Source organism: Trichoplusia ni, chromosome 4 (genome assembly GCF_003590095.1).
Source record: "Trichoplusia ni isolate ovarian cell line Hi5 chromosome 4, tn1, whole genome shotgun sequence".
Lineage (NCBI taxonomy): Eukaryota > Metazoa > Arthropoda > Insecta > Lepidoptera > Noctuidae > Trichoplusia > Trichoplusia ni.
Genome location: NC_039481.1, coordinates 19,378,783 through 19,393,240, shown reverse-complemented (window position 1 = coordinate 19,393,240; position 14,458 = coordinate 19,378,783). Strand labels below are relative to the sequence as shown.

The 14,458-nt window shown below is 34.1% G+C and overlaps 6 protein-coding genes across 6 annotated transcripts; 2 read left to right on the top strand and 4 right to left on the bottom strand.

The window, feature by feature from the left end:
* Window positions 1-38: 38 nt before the first annotated feature.
* Window positions 39-1,261, bottom strand: LOC113493479 (39S ribosomal protein L15, mitochondrial). The gene is made up of 3 exons (XM_026871478.1): window positions 1,030-1,261; window positions 804-958; window positions 39-705 (listed from the first exon to the last, which is right to left on the bottom strand). Exons 1-3 carry the CDS (start codon window positions 1,129-1,131, stop codon window positions 78-80), a joined length of 885 nt encoding a protein of 294 aa, XP_026727279.1. The 5' UTR covers window positions 1,132-1,261; the 3' UTR covers window positions 39-77.
* An 873-nt stretch (window positions 1,262-2,134) lies between these two features.
* LOC113493469 (conserved oligomeric Golgi complex subunit 6) lies at window positions 2,135-4,113 on the bottom strand. The gene has a single exon (XM_026871466.1). It carries the CDS (start codon window positions 4,001-4,003, stop codon window positions 2,144-2,146), a length of 1,860 nt encoding a protein of 619 aa, XP_026727267.1. The 5' UTR covers window positions 4,004-4,113; the 3' UTR covers window positions 2,135-2,143.
* A 363-nt stretch (window positions 4,114-4,476) lies between these two features.
* LOC113493473 (V-type proton ATPase subunit d) lies at window positions 4,477-7,054 on the top strand. Its single transcript, XM_026871472.1, has 4 exons — window positions 4,477-4,725; window positions 4,845-5,353; window positions 5,580-5,834; window positions 6,193-7,054. The coding sequence occupies exons 1-4, from the start codon at window positions 4,605-4,607 to the stop codon at window positions 6,352-6,354; spliced, it is 1,047 nt and encodes a 348-aa protein (XP_026727273.1). The 5' UTR covers window positions 4,477-4,604; the 3' UTR covers window positions 6,355-7,054.
* A 780-nt stretch (window positions 7,055-7,834) lies between these two features.
* On the bottom strand, window positions 7,835-9,220 carry LOC113493474 (probable tRNA(His) guanylyltransferase). Its single transcript, XM_026871473.1, has 2 exons — window positions 8,290-9,220; window positions 7,835-8,156 (listed from the first exon to the last, which is right to left on the bottom strand). Exons 1-2 carry the CDS (start codon window positions 8,866-8,868, stop codon window positions 7,848-7,850), a joined length of 888 nt encoding a protein of 295 aa, XP_026727274.1. The 5' UTR covers window positions 8,869-9,220; the 3' UTR covers window positions 7,835-7,847.
* Window positions 9,221-9,306: 86 nt separating this feature from the next.
* Window positions 9,307-10,369, top strand: LOC113493475 (succinate dehydrogenase assembly factor 4, mitochondrial-like). The gene is made up of 2 exons (XM_026871475.1): window positions 9,307-9,431; window positions 9,707-10,369. The coding sequence occupies exons 1-2, from the start codon at window positions 9,392-9,394 to the stop codon at window positions 10,015-10,017; spliced, it is 351 nt and encodes a 116-aa protein (XP_026727276.1). The 5' UTR covers window positions 9,307-9,391; the 3' UTR covers window positions 10,018-10,369.
* Window positions 10,370-10,475: 106 nt separating this feature from the next.
* LOC113493468 (pre-mRNA-splicing factor ATP-dependent RNA helicase DHX16) lies at window positions 10,476-14,227 on the bottom strand. Its single transcript, XM_026871465.1, has 5 exons — window positions 13,777-14,227; window positions 13,317-13,453; window positions 11,499-13,065; window positions 11,018-11,420; window positions 10,476-10,724 (listed from the first exon to the last, which is right to left on the bottom strand). Exons 1-5 carry the CDS (start codon window positions 14,106-14,108, stop codon window positions 10,503-10,505), a joined length of 2,661 nt encoding a protein of 886 aa, XP_026727266.1. The 5' UTR covers window positions 14,109-14,227; the 3' UTR covers window positions 10,476-10,502.
* Between the last annotated feature and the right edge of the window lie 231 nt (window positions 14,228-14,458).

Here is a 14,458-nt window from a genome sequence, read left to right as displayed (position 1 = left end):
TTATGCTTTTCAAATAATACAAAAAAAAAACGATAAAATGATCTACATAAAACTATTTAATAATTATTCTTCACCTATTACGAGTTAAAGAAAGAAAGCAGTTCTTGATCTTTAGGTTTTAAAATACATTCATCCTTTAGGTTTACCACCCATCCAGGTTCCAAGCCATAGAATATTTGTCTTGGGTCCTTTCTTTCACTCATCATTTTATAATCAGAGTCCTTTTCTATGTCTGGTAAAGTATATCCATATTTCTGAGCAAGTTTTAGTCTTTCCTTTGATATTTCCTCTGGGTCTGCTAGATACCCCCTTGATTTAGCACTAGTGTAATACTCAATTAAATCGGAGGGTGGGATCATTCTTCTTGGGATGGCTTGACCTGACTCAAAGAACTTCTTAGGATTTTTGAGCAACAACAAACTGTGTGGATCATAATATGCAGTTGTAATGACTCCACCATTTCTTTCTACAGCAGCAATAACTTGTTCACTTGCCCATTGTACTTCAATATTTATCTTAGCAGCAAATATGTCTGCACCTTCATCAGTGAGATTAATACCGAACTGCTTTAGATCTGGTTGGAAATTATAGAATCCAGACTTAATTAAACTAGCGATATCTATTGGCTTGGATGTGTCCACACAATCTTTATCAATTATTCTCTGTAGTTCGTGCAATGTCAGAGGTGGATATTCTCTTCGGAGACTGAAAAGGAAATAGAATAAGAACAAATTCGTATTTGCTAATAAACACCCATTATCGTTTACATAAATATGGCAAGAATAAATTATTTGCTGACTTACTGGTGACCCCTGTAGTAATGCTCTTGCGGTATACGTAAGTAAAAAGGATTATTTCCTGTTTCATAACCAAGTCTCATAAAATTCTGTCTTTGACCAGAGCCTTTGTTTCCTGCGCCGTGTTTGTCACCCCCATGTTGAGCACGGCCGCGTTTATTCTAAAATAAGTACATTTTTAATACATAAACGTATCATAACATATAAATTAATACCGACAAGGGCAACTTACTTTTAATTTTGAGTTAGGATTGTCTCGAATATTTTGCAGTGATATTCTCGGTAAAGACCGCAACATAGACAGCGATTTTTCTGTGATTTGTCGAGACCCCATTGTTGTTGAGTTTGCTCAATCAACAATTATTTAACAACTTATTCTAGTCCTATTTTATAACTGTTATGTATTGTATTGTATATGGGTACACATTCCACTTGACAGTTAAAATATTGAGGTTAGAATAAGAAAATAGTCGAAATATGTAAATGTTACCCGATATTAAAAAGGAAAATTCATATCAGGTTTCGGTAAAAACAAAAAATCTAAAAGATATCACACATAAGGTTTTTGTCCGGACCTCTAAATTTTTTGATTGGTTGCTAATTGATCGTATTATTATGACGGCCTGGATATTTTCTCTAAGTTGAAATATTTTCCCTTCCACCGACTTAAAAAGGTAAAGGTTTAACGCTTCAAAAGTATTTTTTTATATAAACGATTTCTAACCATTTAGTTTATTATTTTTTGGCCTAAAATACCAATTGAACACTCTTTTGGTATTTTGTTTAAGAAATTGGCAATACAGAAACCTCGAGAGGCTTGTCACCTCAGCTCTTGAAGTCATCGAGATTCGAGACACAGTTCAGGATTTTTTCTTTTAAGGTTATTTATAATAAAACCATTTTTTAAACATATTATGGAACATTGTAGTTTTATTCAATACATAAAGACATCAGTTGTTTAAACCTTATTCTGGCCATTTCAGGGAAAACTTTCCCCTAAGTTTTCAATTAATTCTATTCTACAGCATTGAACAGATTGATATATTATTAACTAGCTGTTGCCCGCGACTTCGTCCGCATGGTTAAAAGATATAAGTTATGATTTATATCTACCCTGTTTTTTTCACATTTTCCATTGTATCTTCGCTCCTATTAGTTGCAGCATGACGGTATATAGCCTAAAACCTTCCGCGGTGAATGGTCTATTCAATACAAAAAGAATTTTTCAATTTGAACGAGCAATTCCTGAGATAAGCGCGTTCAAACAAACAAATTCTTCAGCTTTATAGATTAGTAATGTAGATATAGATTAATTTATAAATTAAATAGGTCTTTCTTAATATTATTTATACAAGTAGTTTATTAACTTCTTCTGGTTTTCTGCGAACAATGGTCTGAGGTTCTGCATAACCATTGGCTGGATCATGAACTGCTTCATACAGTTGTGTATAAATGGCGAATATAACTTCAAATGCACGCTTCTTCACTAAGGATTTATGAGTATGGCTCAAAAGCAAATTTAGTTGCTGTAACATATATACATCTGGAGTCACTAGAAACATGTCAAATTTGTTCAAAAAGCTCTTCAATGTCGAGGTATCCATTCCTGGGATAGCAGATAGAGGACCACTAATTTTTTCTTGGAGGATAGTGTAGATTGGCCCTAAGTTCAAATTGGCTACAAGGTAGCTAGCTTGCTCTGATGTCAGGGTGTCAATTTGAGCTTCTGATTGTGCTTGGAGCCTCTCATTATATTCATCCATTATTGTGTACAGGGATAGAGTGCACTGGATGTGATAAATGCAGTTCAACATATACACTGACATGTCAGTTGAGCTAAGATGGCATGCGGTTTCATTTATAGCATGTAATAGGGGGTCTAAAATGTGGGTGATTATGATTTTCCTGTCGGCAACATTTATGTTATGGGACACATTCATTATGGCCAGGAGATCTCTTAGGAAGCTGACTAAATCTGTGACTACAATTGAGGGGTTTAGATCCACTGGTGGAGCTTTGACTCCATGACTTAGTTCCTTCTGTATTTTGCTATCCAGTGTAATAAGAAAAACATCTTCACTCTTTTTCAGTAGCTCATCAAATGTGTTAATTAGATGACCATTTGAAATAACAGCTTGTATTACATCCTTGTAATAAATTATCAGATTAGTTATGGACCACAAAACAAGGGGATCCTTATCAGGTTTCAGAATAAGCTCAGCTCTTACTTTCAATAGAGGACATATAGCTTCCATAATATTTGTCAAAGCATCAATAATCAGCTGCTTTTTTTCTGGCATGTTACAAAATTTAAATAAAGTAGAAAGATTTTCTTTTTCCACAGGGATTACTTGATAGACCCAGGTTAGGATATCTCCAATGTACCTTTTAGCATCATTTGCATAAAACTCAATTGGTTTGGAACCTTCAGTTCCCTTAGTTAACGCATCAATAAATAGTTGTACAATAGTAGCTTTGCGAGCTGAACAGTACTCATCAATAATATTAGCAAAGAGAACTTGCCTGTTCTGAAATTTAGCCAAAGCAGTAGGTACTAAGACATTGTTGGGAGAATCAGTACTCAGGCAGGCTCCAATAGTCCAGTGATACAGTTTTTCTATAGCAATTTCTTGTTGGAGTCCAACTGTCTCCATGATGTCAAATGCTGAAGTTTGATGCCAACATTTAATAAGTATTTTACAGTTATCATACAACTTCTCAATATGTGACAGTGTCCCAAAGAAATCATGAGTCAGTGGCGTTTTAACTGAAACATTAAATAAGTACTCATTCTGTTCAGGCGTCAGTTGAAAACTTTTTACAAAGGCACCAACCCAAGTCTTCTTTTTCTCTGTCTTTTTCCTTTCATCTTTTAGTTTTGTAGTTTGCGTAATTAAATGGTGAGTTTTGTTTTTAGAATCAGACAACCTTGATGACATATCTTTGACTGCAATATCTAATGATGACAGAGAATTCAACAGCACTTGTAGTTTATCTTTTACCTTAGTGTATTCCAATAATACACCTTTGTTGACAAGCATATCCCTTTTCTCAATTTCATTGACGATAACTCTTCTTGTATACGCCGAATTTGATGAACAAAACCCAGAAACGGAATGTAAAGCATCGGTGTTATCAGAAACTATATGGCTATCAAAGATTTTGTTTATTCTTTGCCTTATAGGGTTATTATATGCCGAATCCATCGTTAAACTGTATTTTTAATAGCATTTAATTAATGTTTTATTTTGATAATCTCTCGACACGTAGGTAAACAAAGGTAATCTGTCACGACTGTCACAGATTTTGAATTTGACAGATGATTGCAGAGTTACCATAATCTGTTTCATGTACTATAAACTACGATTAACTTGAAATGTATATCTTACCCCTTAGCCTTATTCTGAAATAATTCTGGGGTCAGTCATTTAAGTGATTTTTTCTTTTGTCTTTATTTTCTTTCTAAACTGCAAAAACCTAAAATGCGCGAAAATCGAAGATTTATAAATTAAAATAAAATAATCATGTCCAAACACATTATGTAACTAGTCCCATAATATTTAAATAGGCACAATAAAGTTTATAATAAAATAAAAAATATATTCAACCGACAAATTATTCAGTTTATGGGATATAATTCAAAGAAGCATAAAAATTAAACAGAGTGTCTATGGATACATCATATGATCATTGATCACCACTCCAATTGATTTCCTTCTACTGTGTCTCTTTGGGCTTGGTTTGCGTTGCTGGGATATCCAATAAGTGTTTATTAAAACTGCTGTAGTGATATAATCCCACAGCAAAATGAAGGGGTGCATTTTCAACATCGATGGTGGATATTTGGAAGGTTTGTGCCGTGGATTCAAGTGTGGTATCCTCAAGCAGGCAGACTACTTGAACTTGGTGCAATGCGAGACCTTGGAAGGTATGTAAAGAAACTACCCTATAACCAGCTCAAAGTTAAATGCTCAAATGTAGGCGTAACTATTACGTCTACAGCAATTTTAGTGATTCATTTGAAATGTCATTTTTCATTGTTTACAGATTTGAAACTACATCTGCAAGGTACTGACTACGGTACCTTCTTAGCCAATGAGCCCAGCCCCCTTTCCGTGTCCACCATTGACGACAAGCTCCGTGAGAAACTTGTGATTGAATTCCAACATCTTAGGAATCACTCTGTGGAGCCTCTGTCCACTTTCTTGGACTTCATCACTTACAGCTACATGATCGACAACATTATTTTGTTGATCACTGGAACTCTGCACCAGAGGCCTATTTCTGAGTTGATCCCTAAATGCCACCCCTTGGGTTCATTTGAGCAGATGGAAGCTATTCATGTAGCGGCCACTCCTGCTGAGCTGTATAATGCAGTTCTGGTTGACACCCCCTTGGCTCCATTCTTTGTTGACTGCATCAGTGAGCAGGACTTGGATGAAATGAACATTGAGATCATTCGTAACACCTTGTACAAGGCGTATCTGGAAGCTTTCTATGACTTCTGCAAGCAGATTGGTGGCACTACTGCTGATGTCATGTGTGAGATCTTGGCCGTAAGTGTTTTTATTTATGTAATAATTTGTGTTTGTGGTTATTTATAAAATAGAAGAAAAAAGAAATCACAAGAAATTTGTACCTGCCGACCTACAATTGGGGAAATTTTTGATATTGGCAGTCAATTGTGTGCAACAAATTAAGTTAACAATCATAAACAATGTTATTTTAAATAATTATTTATATCTAAGCTAATTTTTTAAATTAAAAAACTAAAAATTACAGTTTGAAGCTGATCGCCGTGCCATCATTATTACCATCAACTCTTTTGGAACTGAGTTGTCAAAGGATGACCGTGCTAAGCTGTACCCCCGCTGTGGCAAGCTGAACCCTGATGGTTTAGCTGCACTGGCCCGTGCTGATGATTACGAACAGGTTAAAGCCGTAGCTGAATACTATGCTGAGTACCAAGCACTGTTTGAAGGTGCCGGGACCAATGTTGGTGACAAGACTCTGGAAGACAAATTCTTTGAACATGAGGTATGAATATTAAAATATATCTTTTTTTGTTCTTACATATTTTCATCTTAACTTGTGAGTCTATTCATAATTTATCTAAATATTGTTATTTTTAATGTGTCTTACAAAGTCATTCACATTTGACTTCATTATGACATTCTTTTATTTTGTATTTATATTATACTAGCTGTTGCCCGCGACTTCGTCCGCGTGGTTAGAAGAAATTGCGACTATAACTTGAGATTTAAACTATCCTATCTCTCAAGTTGGATCGAACTGCACATGGTGTGCGAATTTTATTATAATCTATTGAGGACAAACATTGTGACACGAGATTTATATATATTTAGATTAGACGTAAAAGAATATTTTATTTCAGGTAAGCCTAAACGTCCACGCATTTCTGCAACAATTCCACTTTGGCGTATTCTACTCGTACTTGAAGCTTAAGGAGCAGGAGTGCCGAAACATTGTCTGGATCAGTGAGTGTGTGGCCCAAAAGCACCGTGCTAAAATTGACAACTACATTCCGATTTTCTAAACAATACATTCTGAACTGTAAGAATTCCTTAAAAAATACTTTTTGCTTTGTACATACCTATTTATAATATTGATCAGGACACGTAAATGTATGTAATACTGTTAAAATGTAGATAGTTGAAGATTTATAGCCTAACATAATATACAAAATTTCTATACCCATTTGAGATTCTTTTGACCAGTCTAGCATCATTTTGTATATAACTTACAATGGTTATAATGGTGAAAATAATGTAAATTTTACAGTGCATGTCAGAGTTCTATTATTACTTATAGATTACAATATAATATAAATGAGTATTAATTGGTTATTATCTGTAAATGACTTGTTAGTCACCATGAGAATTTACTTGTTTCTTGCACTAGGTACACAATGTTAACATCATAAAAATACCCTATGTGCAGTGGTCATCTATGTATAATAAAGAAAATGATTGTCAATCCATGATCATAATTTCTTGATAACAATCAATATGTATTATTCTTATTGTTAGAAAATTATCATAGAAGCTGTTGCTGTTGCTATGTACGTGGCACCTCCGCCTTAAATCCACTTCGAGACACGTGATAACAATGTACATAGCACAGTCCTCTGCTATTTATTTTGAAATCGTGTTAATTAGTTTACTGAATGTATGGATATTTAAAATCGTTGAATACCTATTTAATGTTATATAATTAAAGTATTCGTAATAATCCAAGTGGCCTTTTAATTATACATCTCTTACTCTTGGTTTCAGCAATAAATGTAATAGATTTTCTGGGAGAATAGTTGCAGTTTGATAAAAAAATAGAAAATGGTGTACTGAGAAGAAATTATGTATGTCTGCGCATCAGATACTTTCAAGTTGTTTACAAAGTAACCAATTGTGGTGTAATAGTACAACAAATTTTACATCCGCAAATAGCTAACTAGCCGTACTGAGTGGTGTTATCCATGTATGTGTGAGGGTGAATCTCCATCAAAAAGCGGTGGAGTCTTTACATAACACAATGATTTTCAGCATCGCAACCGCAGCCTCCAAATGTCTGAACTTTTTACTACGGAAATATTTAATATTACGTGCCTACCATTTTTTTTAACGAGAATTTACGCCCCTGTTACTCGTGTTTATAAAAATGTAAGGTACGATTTTTTAAATTGGAATGATTTTTTTAGAGTGCATACAGTTTCTACCCGTTTTTGTAAAACATTTTAAGAACTGCTCTGATCCTAACACCGATTTTATTTTCCTAAGTAGTTAGATTAGTCACAGCATGTGTTCTGTGTGGGTTGACCCTTGCTTAAGCGTGGTGTCAACTAAGTCTATACTAAATGTTATAATTGCAGCTGTTTGATTGCAAAGAGGTAAATACCAAACAGAGATTGCCTTTTTAGTACTAGTGTAATATGTAGTGTAGAACAATCCTCAGATAAAAAAAATACAGTTTATGAAAACAAACAGCTTATGTTGACAATAACAAATAAATAAAGAACTAAAGAGAGTTTCATAGTCATTCTTTAATCAAATTTATTTGTTCTGCAACAATATCAGTCACAGGACCATCATACATGAGAGTTTCCTTAGACCTATTTAACAACAAACTGGAATGCTCCTTCCAGAATCTATCTTTCAGCATATCATCATGTGTATCAACTATAATATTACTATTCTTATCTAAATTTTTATTAAATATACTCTTCCTTATCAATAATGTCCCTCTTTTACATATCTCTGGTTCACTGTTGTAGTTTATTTTGAATTCTTGGAATAGTATTTCATTTTTATCTGCTGATACAGTCCCACATAAGCGCTTCTCAGCCTGAAATAAAAACAAATGTCCATTTTAACATAAATGTAATAAAAAGCTATAGGTAGATGTTTAAATAATGAGATTTGTTTAAAAGTAAAAATTTTCAATATAGTCGATTTTATAAATGAAAAACATAACTTACTTGTGCAGGAGTAAGATTTCCTTGTAAAACTAAAGTCCAGAAAGTAGTATTATATAAATTATTTATGTGGACATCAGCTTGCCGCCACTTCATATAATCTATTAAGTTTTCATCACTAGGGTAGAGAACAACTCTTCCATCAAATGTTGGAGGGTATTTCAAAGGTTCTTCACCAAAAAATTTCTTCCAATAAAAAACGTATGACGATGAAAATTTACTATTGATTGTTGTAAGAAGCTTAGCAGCACGACGTTTATAAAGTGTGGTTGGTTTCTTGAAGACAAAAGAGTATTCGTCACTTTGACCAAATGCTAATAACACATCATTGAACTCCCGCAGCACAGTAAAAGCAGCATAGTTCATCAGTCGCAAAGCTCGTAGGTCATTAGGCTTCGAAAAGTTATGTTCTTCAGAAAATTTATGAAAGCACTTTCCATCTAGTCTAACCACTATCCATGTGTTAGGTAAAAGTGAATCATCTACTTCGAACTTTTTTACGTACTCAAATGAACTTTTGGCCATCTTCTGGGAGTTAAACAGTGCAAAAGTAATTCTTCTTAACAATCGCACAGTTATCATTACTTTACACTTGTTGAAAGTTTGTACATACAGATCTCACTGTTAATATAAATATTTAATGTAGAAAAATCATCCGTGAAAAATGGCCTAGTAAGTTTTACTCAAAATTAAAAGCGGCGCGGGGCTTTACTTTTAAACATAGCCTAACCTGTTAACATCAACTTTGCCACAATTTCCATCTGTTATGACGTTGTCACTTTTCATGAGTTTTGTTATTACTGCTACTTTTATTTTATTATGCGATATTGCGCTGCAATGTAGCTATGGAATGTGGGAGATTATAAGATCTAAAAATTGTCTAAAATTCTATTACCAAACATTAATTTCTTGATTTTTCATGAAATCATTTCAGCCAGCCATTTTACTAGACGAGAATTCAAAATGAAAGTTTGACAGTAAACATATGATCAAATGTTTTGCTGTCAGAGTTACCTTTCATTGCTTTCATTTTACTCAAATTTCAGAGCTGTCAAGAAAATTTTAATATTTTTAGTTTGTTGTGAGGCGTAATTTTAATTTCATCATGTCTCGCCTATGTAATTTAAAAGTTTTGGTACCAAAAAGTGAGTATATCAGTAGTGTTATACAAATAAATTTAGAATATATTTTTTTATTTAGAGAATTCATTTAAAGAACACAAATGAATTTCGGCTTAAGGCTAGAAAATGAAAACATTAATACTGTACTGATTAAAGGATTGCTATGTTAGCTATTATTATTGGCATACTACGTTCCGAAGGTTATGTCAGAGATTCGTTTCGATGACGCTTCTAACTATGAAGGCAAAGAGTAAGAAAGTGCATTGATATTTACACATAAAACTACCAATTTTTTACAGATTTATCATTTAGAAGTGCCCTAAGGTTAACTCACACCACACCTGAAGCAGAAGAACAGCCGGAAACAGTACAGGAACCTAAAAAACCTCAATCCAAGAGAATGGCAGAATTTAAGAAAAAGTTGAGGGAGACCACTTCTATTGACGACCTTGGAACACAACCATTAATGCACCCTCAACAGAAAGAAGACCCCTTGCCTGCATGGCCCAATGACACAAATCCATATACAGGTGAAGTGGGTGGACCCCGAGGTCCAGAACCTACTAGATATGGAGACTGGGAAAGGAAGGGCCGGTGTTCTGATTTCTAAAATAGCTTTTAGTAATGTGATTAAAAATTATTATGCTGTGTAGTCAAAATTAGTTGTTGTTTAAATGTGATTTGTTAGTACCTCAATACATAATTTTAGGTATGTGATACTAAAAACAGAATGTAGGTGTAGGTACTAGACAATTTATTCATGACTTGAATTCTGGAGTGATTAGTTAATGTTGCAGATTTCTATCTTGCCACATTCCATCAGTAGATTACTATTATAATTTTAGGTCTACCTTCAGTCTAATTTAAAATCTTCAAACAATATCTATTAGAATTGTCATTATTCTCTTCAATATTGGTATGTAATGATGTGTGTCTCTAGGAGTAGATACTTAAAAGATTTCGAAATCCCTTGTTGTCAGTTTAATTATCTTTTGCTAATTTATTTAAATTTTGTTCCTGCAGATGCTTTTTACGTAAAATAAGTGTGTATTAGGAATAAAAGAAATATTGTAAATATAACATTGTTTTATTATATTATCTATTCGAAGATTTGCCAACGGTTTTCGGCATTTTCTTATTTGTTGAATCTTCCAATTCCTTAGCTTTGTAATAATGTGGTGCTACTTCTAACAGCCATTTACTCTCTATCTCTGTAACTTGCCTCATAAACTCCTTTGAGGTGAATACTAGCTCATGGTATATGACCCATCGTGGTAACTCTTCAAACAAGGCACTGTTTGGGTGAATCATAACAGTCTGAAAACAGGAATTACATATAATATATTTAAATTTTCACTCCACAAGACATAACATAGACTTGTGACATAACTGTAGATATCCTGTAGATAACTGTAGATAGCATTCCAAAAGATACTATATACCGAAGTATGGAGTGTTAATGCGCCACTAAGTTCGCGATAGACATTAAAAAAAAACATTGTGCACCAAGCTAAACCACCAAGTACAAGTTCTGATAGCTCACGTAATAAACTACATAATTATGAAAATAAGCGCAATATGTCCCACTGAACCGCAATATGTGCACTTACTTGGTTATGTTTCACAGTTTTGTAATGTCCACCTTTGGAAAATTTTGCTATATGATAGAAGTAGCCAGCAGTAATCGCTTTTCGGATATTCGTGTCATCACTTAAGCTGGATACCATGTCTATTTCGACTCTTTCCATGAGTCCCGCCAATTGTTCCCGGACGTCGCGTGCTCGCTTCATGGATCGGTACTGTATGAAGTTTTCGTAGCACCACTGTACTGAGAACTCTGAACCAACCCATTGGTTATAAACATTCATCAGGGTTAAGTGGTCCCCATGTGGGTGAAAGAAGTTTTTCCTTGCAGTGTCTGCATGTATGATTTTATCTTTAGGCCTATAGAAAACAGAGCTATTTACTGACAGCATTGCTGCAATCGTAACTATTTCTTCTGAGCATTTGTATCTGAAAAGAAGTAACTTAATGTTAGAAAGAGGTTTATTATTGACATTAAGTTTAAATATTTCACTTAAGTTTACTTACTTTTCACTAGCCAACAACATTTTGGCAAGCATGGGATCAGTGGGAAATTCTGCCATTCTTCGTCCAGCTTTAGTTAATTCACCATGATGGTTAAGAGCTCCTAACGCATATAGTTGTTCCAGAGCCAATACTAATGTTTCATGTGGAGGTGGATCCAAGAAGTCGAAATGGATAAGATCATTTATACCCAAAGCTTTAAGGGTTAGAACGGCATTTCCTAGATTGATTCTCTGTATTTCTGGGATAGTGTTATCCTCAAGTTCATACTTGTAAGCCCAAGCTGTATAGAGCCTGAAACATTTTCCTGGTGCCACTCTTCCAGCCCTGCCTGCTCTCTGATTAGCTGAGGCTTTGGAAATAGGTACCACCATCAAACTTTCCATTCCAGTTTTTGAATTAAAATTGTTCTGCTTAGCAAATCCGGGATCAATAACATAAATAATGTTATCAATTGTCAATGAGGTTTCAGCAATATTAGTGGCCAAAACCACTTTTCGAGCACCTTCAGGAGTTTGCTCAAATATTTTGGCTTGCATATCACTAGGCAAGTTAGCATATACAGGTAATATGATTAACTCTTTTAATTTTTTACCTATTCTTTTTGTTCTTTCTTGTAACATTTCAAAACAAGTTTCGATTTCTTCTTGCCCTGTCAGGAAGACTAAAATGTCTCCAAGGGGTTGTGTGGCATGTATCTGTAGTATTGAAACAACACAAGCATCAACATAATCAGCTTCTGGTGCTTTAGTGTAATATATATCTACTGGGAATCTTCTGCCAGGTATCCTAAAGATTGGGGCATCGTCGAAAAACGTTGAAAACTTTTCAGCATCCAATGTGGCACTGGATATTAGCAATTTCAAATCAGGTCGAAACCTGGTTATATCCTTTACAAGACCAAAAAGAATATCAGTGTGTAGAGTTCTCTCATGAGCTTCATCAATTATCATGACACTGTAAGAAGCCAAGTCTGGCTCTGATAGAAACTCTCTGTGTAATGTGCCGTCAGTCATGTATTTAATGACAGTTCGGTCAGAAGTGCAGTCTTCAAAACGAATGCTGTAGCCAACCTCATTACCAAGTTTTACATTCATTTCTTGAGCCACTCTGGCAGATACAGACATAGCAGCTACTCTTCTTGGTTGTGTGCATCCAATTTTTTTCCCATCATCTGTAAACCCAGCCTCATGGAGGTATTGCGGTATTTGAGTTGTTTTTCCAGAACCGGTCTCCCCTTCTACTATCAAAATTTGATAATTTGTTATTGCTTCTATTAATGACTTTTTAAATGGGTATACTGGTAGAGACTTCTTAGTTTCCTCAATAGACATTCGTATTTTCTGATGCTCAGATTTTTCTACTTCTTCTTTTTTCTCTTTGTTTCCTTCCAATTGGAGAGCTTGAATGAAGTCAATTTGTTCATCCAATAGCAGATCATACTCATTATCTTGTGATTTGGCATCTTTAGCACCAAATTTGAAGAAGGCTGATTTAATTTGCTCTTGTTCCCACTTCTGTTGTTCTGAATGTGGCAACTTTTCTGTTTCATCAACTTCAACATATTCACCTATAAAGAAACATTAATAACAATTTCTTACAAAAAAAATGTTTCTACTTCCTTGCTACTTGCTTTATAATATCCTAGGTAATGGAATAACTAAGTTTTTTTCATTCTTAAAAGAGTGAGTGAATCAAGTAGGCTATTATTGTCTTTAAAAAAATCTAAAATCTTAATAAAAATCAGAGAGTGTGATGTAATCAATCAGTAATCTAAAATAAATAAAAGAGTAACAAATATATAGAATTGAGTAAACAAACCCTTAGCATCTTTTCCCAAGTCTTGTGGCATATGGTATCTCTGAACATTTTCCAACTCTCTTGCCTTTTCATGTTCTTTGGCCAATTTTAAAATAGTTTTTTTGTGTTCCCTTTCAAGTCTTTCTCGCTTTGTTAAGCTGTAATGAAATAGAACAGTATATAATTAGTGTTGTGAAAGAAGAATAGAATAGTTTATTAAGCACCACATGGCAACAGGATTCAATAAAGATATTTAGTTACATGGCACCACAATTGGTGCTCTCATCGCACCACATTTGAGCTGATAGTAAACAGTGCACAGCTTAATAAATACAGTTTGTATGTAACGTAATTAGTAATAATCGTTGATGTAAACGTATGTTTGTAAAAGGGCAATTCTCATATGTTCATATGAACATTTGTCTAAAATTATATATTTAAGGATCAAGTTTAATAACAGTTTGTGAAGATTTTAATTTACCTGCTTTCGTCAAATAAGTATTCATCGTCGGCGATATCAGCTTCTAATTCAATAACCTTGTCGTCTTTCCTCTTCTCTAAATATTTCCTACGTGAGTGAATGCGCAGCTTTGGTAATATCTTCTCTCTATCCTCCGCTTCCAACTTAAGTCGCTTTGCTGCTTCTTCGTACGACCTCTTACTGGACGCCTCTGTTACCTTCTTCACTTTTTCTTCATCGCGTCTTTTTAATCTCTTAGAAAACTCGTCACGTTCTTTTAAGTCTTTCAAACGGTTTTCTTCAGTGCTGTCCGCACTAGATGAAGAATAACGTCTTTTGCTTGATTTATCCATACTTATGGATATTTTTTTTATAGTTAAATATTATCAAACTTTAATTTATCAGAACCAAAACAACTCGCACGAAACAAGGCTGTTTTGACATTTTACAAAAACACTTCAATTGACACTCAGTAAGTGTTGCTATTTTTGCAAGTGTTGTCATATCTTATGTTTTTCATACAGCTCTACATAAATGTAACAAAGAAGTTTGAAATAACATTTAAAAAATTGCTGCTACTTTTATGTATGAAGTGATTTTTTTACCAAAGAATAAGAATATCGTTTCATAGTATTGATGTTTTTAATTATAGATTGTGTCTAATTTTAATAATACTAGCACAAAAGAAAATTCGCATTATCAC